We start from the raw sequence: 11,100 nt of genomic DNA on the forward strand, positions 1-11,100 counted from the left end.
CCAGGTGGGGATGGTATGGCAGTGGGCCGTGACTGCATAGGCCCCAGGTCCTCAGTCTCCCCACGTGTAAACCACCGCTGGACTAGAAGGAATGCTCCTGACACTTTGAGCAAGGACCCCTGGAGATGCTGGTGGAAGGGACTATGGGCAAGGAGCCAGGTGCTTCTTATTAAATGTCTTTATTAGCGAATCAGGTGGGCAGACAGGGACATGGAGACGAACATGGAGACGCAGTCTGCTGCAAGTTCAGCACAGAGCCAGCCTCATACGCCACCAAGCTGCAGCAGGGAGGGCCACGGCGAGAGCTGGCGCCCTCGTCACATCAGCGAGGTGCCACATTATCACACGGCCATGGAGCTCGTAGTCCAGAGCCAAGAGGGCAGCTCAAGCCTCCTCACCAAGCTGGGCCACAGCAACTCAAAGTGACCTCTCAGGGTAACTGTCTGGGCCAGCAGAGTCCTGGCCTGGGGAGGCCACATGCTGGCCTGAACCTCAGGCAGGGCCCACCCCACGCCAGACAGACCCCATACCAGCCACAGATCAGCAGCCCAGACTGCCTGGCACGGTCATGAAAGTAGGTTGTGGGGGCAACAACACAGAAGGGAGCGCTGTCACGTGGCACCCCTACCACAGCCAGACAGAGGGCTGAGCTGGGGTCTCCCTCCCTGTCCTGTCTAGTCCCTGGCCCCAGCGGGACTGACAGGAAGATCTGGTAGTGACCAGACAACCCGGGTCTTAGGCCTCTGGTTTTGACGGCTGAAGGTGTGGGTCACAGGGTCCTGCAGATGCTCTAGAAAATCACCGGCCACGCCCATGAAACACAGACATGGTCCTCTCAAGCCAGAGTCCACCAAGAAGACAACGGTGTCACAGAGTGAAGACAAGCCAGGGACTGGGCAGGGCAGCTAACCTGCAGCCAGACCCAAGGCAGTGGGACAGTGAGAGTCACCTCCGAGGCTGCAGGTCCTCACAACCCAGGCACGTGCTGGCTTCAGGCACACGTGTGAAGACACGCAGACACAGGTGGCCTAGGACCCGAGACAGTCAAAACGGGAAACGCCTAAAATATAAACTGCTGAGAAACTGTTTACCTGGCATGCATACTTTGTGATTTTTCGGCTCAAACACCTATGCATCCTCCAGTCCCTGCCACCAACTGTCCCTTGGCTGGCTGATGACAGTTTACAAACGGTACCGTCAGGCTCACCCATGGGAACCTGCACATCGATGTGGAGGTGGGTTCCCATGGGTGGGCCTAACGGCACCGTTTGTAAATCTGTCTGTCATCTGCCTGTCACTGGCTGCCAACTGCAGGCAAGTAAAAGCCACTAAGGGAGTCTCACCTCTGCTCAGCCTGGCAGTGCCCACACAAGGGGCAGCTGCACTGTCAGCTTCGTGGGTCCTGCTGGTAGGGTGTGCACATGTCCACCTCCCAAAGCGTCCGATGGCATTATACAGAAAAATAACAGTGCCAATTCTCAGGTCACATTAAAAACATTTTTTTCACGGTTACGGCAAGCTGGGAAACACGAAGTCTGCACGCCTACAAGCAGCATGTGATTTAAAGATGCTGCGTTACAGAGAATGACTGTGCTGTTCAAGAGATGCATGTCGGCTGGTTTTCCAAGTTAACAGAAAATTCACACCAACTGTAGTCATGTGCCACATAAGGACAGTCTGGGAAGCATATTGTGCAAACACCAGAGTACACTGATGCAAACCCAGATGGGACATGTATTTTTTTTTTTTTTTGAGTTGGAGTCTCATTCAGTCGCCCAGACTGGAGTGCTGTGGCCGCTCCCAGCCACCGCAGCCTCGCCTGCTGGGCTCCGGCGACCCTTCCGCCTCAGCCTTCTGAGTAGCCGGAATTACAGGCATGTGCTACCACGCCAGGCTGATTTTTTGATTTATTGTAGAGATGAGGTCTCGCTGCCCAGGCGGGTCTCGAACCCACGGGCTCAGGCAATCCAGGGACACGTATTTTTACTCCTGTATATCTTTTGCACAGAAAACCCAGTGTCCAGCACCATCACAGAACATCAGTCATGCTCCTGCATGCTCTGCAATGCCACACCAAGAGCTACGTGTCAGCCCCACGCTTGCCCTGTGAGCATCCTACAAGGCCACCATGTGAATGTGGTCCATCACTGACCCCCAACATTGTTACATGGCGCATGATTACATAGCACCTTTTTTCCTGTAAGCAGAGTAATTTGCCACGCACCTACATGATTCAGAACATTTCGAAAAGGTAATTCTGATATCTGAATAATTTCATAAAAAAGAGTAAAATCCGCCTGGTGTCATAATGACAACACAGCATCACTTCACAACAGAATTATCTGGAAAAACAGAACAAAGAATACGTATATCTTAAAAAGTACTGAAGTGAAGATGTAATGAATAATTTAACATCACCACATATAAACCTCCATAAAACAGGCAGAACACACAGGGACCTGCTACACAAATGGCCTCTGCGCATCAACGGACGACAGTCACGTGGGCAGGAGTGGTGGCCAGGTCAGCCTTCGATGGGTACACCACCTTCAGGCTGCCCTCCAGGTCCACCACACGGACCTGCTCCACCACCAGCTGGGAGAGCCCATCCTTCCCAGCACCTGGAGTTGCGTTGGGGTGGGACAGCTGTCCGGGAGCCGCATCAGCTTCTGTATCTGAGAGGGAGCCTTCCTCTTTATTTTCTAGAGTGTATTTGTTCATTTCTGCCATTTTCTGCAAGTGAGAAATAGCCTGTCAACCTAGAGATGAGGGATGACCCAGGGAAGATGGGGTGCTGCCACCAGTGTAGTGAGCGAGAGGCAGCATGCACAGAAGGGGAAAGCAAAGCGCCACCCAGCACTCGTACCAGAAAGCCCATTCCCAGGAGGAGACGCTGGCTGCTGGGCACTCACCAGAACGAGGGCATCCATGACATCTTTACATATCTGCAGGCTGGTAGCGCTCGTTACTTCCAAAAACAAATCAGAAGTTGTTTTCTTAATCTTAAAAGAAAGATTGCAGAAAAGGTTACCAAAAGTAGAAATCATTGTCTGCAACATGTGTTCTGAAGAAAAATCTAGAAAATGGTGTTACACAAACACCTGTCCTTTCCTACAGAAAGAGGCCTGGAGCACTGCGTATGCAGTGTCCTGGCCATCACGTGGCACTGAGTGTGAGCAGTGGCCACAGCTCCGAGGAGCCAGAGCCCTTCTATCCCCTCTGGTCTGCATTTTCTATCATGCACATCCGTGGGGCTTCATGATGGAGTAAACACTTGTGTTATGTTTACATGGAACAGCCTCCAGACACCACATTATACACACTGCCCTACCTTGGTCTTCTCACTGTTCGTTATTGGAGGGAAAGAAATCACATCCCCATTTGCATCCACAAGACAAGGGTAACTTTCTTTTCCATCCAGTAAGTGAAGATATCTGTGTGGGAAGAAATACAAATTATAGGCTTCTCTATAAAAAAAAAAAAACCCTAAAGGTTAAACTGGACAAATCAAAAAGTTCTCTGTGGCTGGCATGGTCACACCTGTAATTCCAGCACTTTGGAAGACTGAGGTGGAAGGATTGCTTGAGCCCAAGAGGTCAAGACCAGCCCGGGCAACATAGCAAAAAAAATTTTTTAAAGTTCTTTAGAGCCGGGTTCGGTAGCTCAGCCTGTAATCCTGTGCCTTTGGGAGGCTGAGGTGAGTGGATTGCCTGAGCCTGCGGGTTCAAGACCCGCCTGGGCAGCGAGACCTCATCTCTACAATAAATCAAAAAATCAGCCAGGGGTGGTAGCACATGCCTGTAATTCCGGCTACTTGGAAGGCTGGGGCGGAAGGATCACCGGAGCCCAGCAGGTCGAGGCTGCGGTGACCGGGAGTGGCCACTGCACTCCAGTCTGGGTGACAGAGTGAGATTCCAACTCAAAAAAAAAAAAAAAAAAGTTCTTTAGACAAATGCAGTATAACATCAAGGGCCCAAGTATGAAATTCTTATGGGAGAAAGTCTTCTGGAGCCCCAGTATACATAGGAATAGCAGTTGGGCCAGTGAGAGTAGATCGTCCCTGATGGGGTGTGTCCCAGCAGCACGGGGTCTGCACAGCACGGCAGGTTAGGCTGCATTTGATGTTCCTTTCCTAACGGTTATCACGTCTGCCCTAACACCTTCTGCTCCCGCATCCAGCCCATCTATGAGACAGGCTCAGCACCCCTTCCTTCTGAAGGACGCATGGGAGGTTGGTTTCTTTCTCTTCATACCTATAAGGAGAAGCTTCTGGGTCTGGTGACTTCAAGCGCTCACTGAGGAGCCTGAGCCAACTCAGCGGAGGCTGGCATGCCAAGACCGCCCGCGCCTGGCGCTGACCCACCTGTGCAGGCCCGAGACGCTCTGCCTCTTCTTCTGCTTCCTCTGCTCCTCAGCCTCCAGCTGCAGCTGCTGCACCAGGTCCTTGGCCTTGGCCTCCCGCCGCCCCAAGGGGATGATCTGTTGGGGAGAAACCCACAGGCTACACTAGACCACAGCCGCGGAACCCACCCACCCTGCTAGCCCAGCCCAAACAACCTCCCGACTTTCCCTCACTGATCTCCATGCCAGGGAAGGGACCACCACGTGACAAGAAACAAGAGGCTGCATGTAGGCTGCATCTTCACAGTCCCGTTGGGAACCTGATGCCAAAACACTCAGATCTTTCTGAAGCTGAGCTTCACCTTAAAGCTAGCTAACGCACCCTGCACTTCCAAGGGCCTGCCATCCTCAGAAGGTCCACAGAGGAGAGGCGGACTGAGCTGCCAGCCACAGGGGACCCTGTGGGACCTTGGAGCACTGTATGGAATTCAATAGCCCGGGGACAGCACCCCAGGGCAGCAACTCACGCAAATGTCAGCCCACACAAGGGGTTTTGCAATCAGGATCTAGACCAATATTTCTGGCTAAAAGTTAGTCAGCAAGGGTGGGAAACCACTTTCCAATCACTGCCCCCTTGCTGAGTTTTCTGTGGCTAAGTGACTGCTTTCATAGTGACAGCATCTCTGCTAGGAGCCATGCTGCATTCTACTTTACAAGCTTGGCTCGGTCACCACATACGCTTCTTCCTGAGAGATGTAGAGGAGACCCCCAGAGCAGGCAGCGAGGGCGGTGGTGTGGCACCTTGAGGTCCTGCGGGGGCCGGGCTCCATACAGCAAGGGTCCTTTGACAGCACGGAGGTCGTGAGTCGCAAGGGTGGCGGCCGTCCTCTTCTCACAGAGATCTTCGTGGAGCTTGGTCTATGACACACAAGCAAAGATAAGTAAGACTCTGGTCACCAGAGCACAGTGCAGCACTGCCCCTGATGTTCCAGGCCACATGCCAGGGCACTCCTGGGCCTCAGCCCTCACCCCACAGCTGTGACCCTGTCCGACTCCTCCCTGCCCTGCTGACCAAAGATTTATTCTGTGGAATCATTATCAGGAAAATGATCTCATCTGTTTATCAGCAGAATTTCTTTTCTCTAGTTCTAGAACACAGTGTTTGAGATTTCAAAGAACCCATCTTGAACTAAATTTATGGCTGAGTAAATAAAAGTATGACTTAAAGATCATCGCAGCATGTTTTTCTTACAAACGCCAACCGCCAGGCCCTGCAGCCTTGGGCACGGTATGCGTGTTACCCCTGAACCACAGGTGGAAGGATGTGAGACAGCACTCATGGCCTGCTGCAGCTGTGTCTACAGCTGTGCAGCCCAGTGGGTGCACGCAGGCTTCCCCTGTGCAAAGATGTGCTTTTATGTGACAGGCGTCACAGAAAAACAAACTGGGACGTCAGTCTCTCCAAAACCTAAACAAAAGAACAACAATCAACATAGAATGTGCTGGCCAGAGCTGATGATGTTAACACTGTCTTACATAAAACTGAGTGGGCCGGGCATGGTGGCTCACACTTGTAATGCCTGCACTTTGGGAGGCAGAGGTGAGAGGACTGTCTGAGCCCAGGGGTTCAAGACCAGCCTGAGCAACATGGTGACACCTCATCTCTACAATAAATCAAAAAATTAGTCAGCATGGTGGCGTGTGCTTTTAGTTCCGGCTACTTGGAAGGTTGAGGTGGAAGGATTGCCTGAGCCCAGCAGGTTAAGGTTCCGGTGGCTGTAAGCATGCCACTGCACTCCAGCCTGGGTTACAGAGTGAGACTCTGACTCAAAGATAAAAAAATAAAACTAAGTGTGTGATTTATTGCAGAAATCAGAGAATCCACCAAAATATCAGCAAGCTCAAGGAACGCCAACTTTCAACAGCAACAGAGCTGACTTCAGACATCAGAATACATCGCAAGGCTGTATGCAGTGGAGCAAGGGGCAGGTGGCAGGGCCCGACCAGGCAAGGCAAGTGACAGTGTGAAGAGGGGCCCTCGAGGGTGGGAACATCTGCCTCCCGGGGCTCCCACTATGGACTGCGGGGCCAGATCCTGCCTCTCGCTGTCCTCACAACACCTGAGCCAGAACTCCTGTTTTCAAGGGGCAGAGACTGAGGCGCGCGCACACACACACTGAGCCACATAGCCCTCTGCCTCTCCCTGGGACCCACTGCCCCCCATCCATGCCCCGTGCACCCACCTGGGAGGCCAGGAAGCGCTTGAGCGCATTCCCAGGCTGCAGGTCCATGCCACGCACGACGGCGCCCACAATGTACGGCCGCACGTCCCTGACCTCGGGGCTGACTCTGACGGTCAGGGGTGCCGGGTTTTCGGAGACGTGCAGGACCCTGAGCAGCAGCCGGGCTGCATCGCCCACCTCCTGCTCGTCCCCCTCGCCGCCGTCCCGCCGCTGCCTCCGCTCTCTCCTCTTCTTCCGGTTCTCCTCCTTCTCGGAGCCACCTGCCCGGCCCTTGCCCTTGCCGCCGCCTCGCCCTCCCACGCGCAGGTACTCCAAGATGGACCTGGTCTGGCAGCCCCCGACCATCTTCTCTAGGCGTTTGTCTCTCAGCTTGTTCCCTCGGAAATTGATCTCCTTGAGCTTGGGGCAGTCTGCAAGCTCAGCTGGGATCTCGCTCAGCTGGTTATTGGAGAGGTCCAAGGTCTGGGAAGAGAAATCAAGGCCACATCAGATCCCCTGGGCTCCAGGAAAAGGGAGAGCAGAGACCCAGGGAGGAAGGGATGACTTAACCAAACAGGTCGAGCACAGTGGTTCATGCCTATAATCCCTGCATGTTGGGAGGCCGAGGTGAGAGGATTGCTTGAGCTCAAGACCAGCCTAGGCAACTTAGTAAGACCTCGTCCCTACAATAAAATAAAAAAATCAGACCGGGGTCGGTGACTCAGCCTGTAATCCCAGCATTTTGGGAGGCTGAGGTGAGTGGATTGCCTGAGCCCGCGGGTTCGAGATCAGCCTGGGGAACTTGGCAAGACCTCGTCTTTACAAAAAATAAAAAATTGGCCGGGTGTGGTAGAGCACACCTGTAGTTCTGGCTACTTGGAAGGCTGAGGCATAAGGATCGCTGGCGTCTAGCAGGTCGACGCTGGGGTGGCTATGAGTGTGCCACTGTACTCCGGCCTGGACAACAGAGTAAGACTCTAACTCAAAAAAAAAAAAAAAAAAAAAAAGCTACTTGAAGGATTGAAGCAGAAGGATAGCCTGAGACCAGCAGGTCAAAGCTGAGGTAGCTGTGAGCGTGCCACTGCATTCCAGTCTAGGTGATAGAGACTCCAACTCAAAAAAAAAAAAAGTCAAATGGGAACAGCATAGAACAAGGAAGAGAGAGCAGGTGGAGGAGGAGGGGGAAGGGACCACTCTAAGCAGTAATGCACCTGCAGAAAGCACATGAGAGGGATGAGACCAGGTGCCATATGGTCCCCTGAGCCGTGATCATCCGATCTAACAGAATTGTCACCATGTTACACTTCTCTAGGCAGGATGGGGTGGGTTGGGTGGACTGGTGGCCTGGTACAGGATGGCAGCCCATTTCCCCAGGAAGCCAGGTGGTCACCCGAGCACCTCAAGCTAGACCACAGGGATGGTGTGGCTGTGAGCCCAGGCTTTTAGAGCTCTCTCAGCACCCATTTCCAGCATGAGGATGAGCCTGGGTCATCAGCTCGGGGACACAGCCTGCCAGCACCTGGGGAGTGAGTTCGGCCCGACCAGAGGCAGAGCCCATGGGGGACGAGAGTCACAGGAGGGCCAGAGGGGAAGGTTAGGGCTGCGGGTTGCACGCAGCTCTACCTGCACTAGCTCTGGAGGCTTCTGGGCTGTCCCAGGGGGCTCAGGTCCGAAGGGATGAGAGCTCTGCCACTCGCCCGATGGAGTGTTTCTGTGCCCACAGATGAAAAGCGAGTTACTCAAGACCTAGAAACGGTCACAGAGGCAAAACCAGGCAGGCAGGGTTGGGCCAGCCTCACTGGGCTCCCGGGGGCCTCTGCAGAACAACCTCAGGCCAGCAGTCTGCAGGGGGGCCCCCCACAGAGAACCAAGGAAGGCACCATCAAAGAAGGGGTCTTCTTTCCAGGTAAAGACCATCAAATCAAGGGTGTTTCAGAGTGGCAGCTCAGGGTCTGCCTAGAGGCTCGTGGGGGAAGAGGGGGAGGAGGGGGAGGGAGAGAGGGAAGAAACAAGCGAGAGGTAGATCTGGGTCTGGGTCTGCAAAACCACGGGCATTGCAGCGTTCTTGTCAAAAACATGGAGGCCCTGCTGAGAAGAGCACAGTGGGTCCCTTGGCCCAGTGCTAGGCACCCAACGGCAGCGCAAGGAGGAAAAGGAGCCACAGGTTTCCACATGACGGTGAGATGGGCAGGGCAGGAGAGCAAAGTCACAGATGTGACACCCAAGGGTGTCGGCACTCCAGACGGATCTCACCCTAGGGGCTTAACTGCAGCTGCCTGGAGCCAAGGCTATTCTGCAGGAAACACAAACCCCTGCGGCCCACACTGATCGTGGCACATGAGGCTTGTGACTCTGGCCCAGGACCCAGGCTGCCCTTGGGAACGTCACTTTTGCCTGGGACCTGCTACTGAGGAGGATCCTAATTTCGTGGTCATGACAGGTTGATGTAAGCCACCTCAGGAGGTGGGAAAGGAGCTGTCCAGAGCTCAGCAGCTGGGCGAGCCCCGCCACCCCACAGCCACAGAGAATCAGAAAAAGGGGGCGGTCTTTTTACTTCAGTTTCTCAGGTCCCGCGACAAGAGTTTTCACGTTCAAAGCTGAACTCCTCTGTGGACTAAGGCGCAGTCAAGCACACTTCAGATGTTTGGGGAACATCTGTCCATCCCTTCATGTGTCCCACAGACAGCACCATGGGCCTGGGTGATCAACGCTTAAAACACAGGCAGTAGAGTTGTGACATGCCCCCTCCTCGGCTCATCAGAGCCCTGGCAGCTGAGCACAATGGGCCACAGCACCCAAGACACACCTGGGGAGAAGGCCCACTCCAGGGTCACTCAGGTCTCCCAAAGAGAGAAGCAAAGCTGAGTGGACCAAGGTCAGGATGCCCATGAAGTCAGACGCACCAGCAGATAGTTAACTGATGAGGTCAAAGGACAGCTGAGGGTAGCCATGTCGTCAGTGCCTTGTCTCATGTGGCTGGGGTGAAAATGAGGGTGAGGGCCTTTGCACTGCACGGCCCCCTGCTGAGGTCTGCGGGCAGCTCCCTGGAGCGTGGGTCTGGGCGTCCCAGGTAGGGGCAGTAGAAGCCTTGCCAAGACGCTTCCCATTCACAACCTCTCCCCTCTGGGAGGTGAACAGACAAGCAGAGGCTCCTAGATATTATGCTGGCAGCCCCAAATAAACCGTGCCTCCTAGTATTCACAGCCTCACCTCTCCTGAACCTGGTCTGGGCTTGTAGCTATTTGGCCAATGAATGGGGGGAAGAGGCAGTAGGCTGGCTCCAGGTCTCAGCCTGGAGAAGGCCAGGCAGCCACTGCTTCTGTGCTGAGGAGTCCTGAGCCTTGCGAGAGAAGGGAAAGGAGCGGTCCCAAGACTACACACCGAAGCACAGCCACTCAGTACCCCAGTCGAGCCCATACTAGCCACGCGAGTGACCAAGGACAAGAGCCACCTCTCCAGCTGGGCCAGCCCAGAATGGAGTCCCGCAGCCATAACCACCCAAACCGCTGCCCCATCTCTCTCCTCTTCCTGTGCCAAGTCACCCTCCCCAAGAGCCCGCAGCCCCACAGAAGCAGAGCTGAAACCCATGCCTTCTGTGTGAGTCAGTTTCCTCACTGCCTAACCCTCTGTCTTCCCACAGCACTGAGAAAGATACCAAAAAACTCCTTTGTATGTAAAACTCCAGAGTGTAGCTATGTGACCACACACAGTTCTGGTAGTCATTCCTCAGAAAGGTCCAAAAAGGACATCCAAGTTCAATAAGGGACTCGACTCCAGGTAGCTCTAGAATGACACTCTCCAAGAGGAAGCTCTCCTGACCAAGACCTGCTGGGAGTTGTCCTCTTTTGGGATTTAGTCAACAAGGCATGTGCTCTGACTTGAATGGAGTTGTTTTGAACGCCATGAAAACTGCTTTACCAGAGAGCTGTAGAGAACAAAAACCCAAATACCAGGAAGACAACTACAAGTTTAGAGGCAAACATAACTGCACAACATGATGTAAGGCACTATGTTAAGATACACAGTCGGCATGTCAGTCTTCTGGAGGACCAAAAATATCTGTCAGGTGGGAGGGAGAGTAGACAGCACAGTACATCACATGTCACACCTACAGTCCTGAGGACGGGGGTGCCCCAAGAGTCTCACCCCTCCAGCCTCTTCCAGGAACAGCCAGCACGCATGTGCCACTATGCAGAGTAGGTTCACCTGTGTCTCGACTACAAACATACGTACACACTTTTAGACACATAAACATGTCTTTGTATGGATATACATTTGTAAAATGAGTTGCAATATTCTGAGTAACTTCTGCAGTAAATAAATAGATCAAGTTGAGCTTGGTGGCTCAGCCTGTAATCCTGTGCCTTTGGGAGGCTGAAGTGAGTGGATTGCCTGAGCCCGCGCGTTCGAGACCTGCCTGGGCAACTTGGCGAGACCTCAACTCTACAATAAATAAAAATGAGCCGGGCATGGTAGAGCACGCCTGTAGTTCCAGCTACTTGGAAGGCTGGGGCAGAAGGATCACCGGAGCCCAGCA

The 11,100-nt window shown here is 53.7% G+C and overlaps 1 protein-coding gene across 1 annotated transcript in view; it reads right to left on the reverse strand.

The window, feature by feature from the left end:
* Positions 1–2,371: 2,371 nt before the first annotated feature.
* The window catches only part of LRRC47 (leucine rich repeat containing 47), an 11,144-nt gene continuing 2,415 nt past the window's right edge, over positions 2,372–11,100 (reverse strand). Inside the window, exons 3-8 of the mRNA XM_008068741.1 lie at positions 6,585–7,046; positions 5,143–5,259; positions 4,364–4,479; positions 3,332–3,434; positions 2,913–3,002; positions 2,372–2,733 (exon numbers count right to left, since the gene is read on the reverse strand). Coding sequence (XP_008066932.1) covers positions 2,485–2,733; positions 2,913–3,002; positions 3,332–3,434; positions 4,364–4,479; positions 5,143–5,259; positions 6,585–7,046 — 1,137 coding nt within the window. The 3' untranslated portion in view covers positions 2,372–2,484. The remainder of the gene's footprint in view (positions 2,734–2,912; positions 3,003–3,331; positions 3,435–4,363; positions 4,480–5,142; positions 5,260–6,584; positions 7,047–11,100) is intronic.

This window comes from Carlito syrichta, unplaced genomic scaffold (genome assembly GCF_000164805.1).
Source record: "Carlito syrichta isolate Samal-C Ts95f unplaced genomic scaffold, Tarsius_syrichta-2.0.1 Scaffold311497, whole genome shotgun sequence".
In the NCBI taxonomy this organism is placed as follows: Eukaryota; Metazoa; Chordata; class Mammalia; order Primates; family Tarsiidae; genus Carlito; species Carlito syrichta.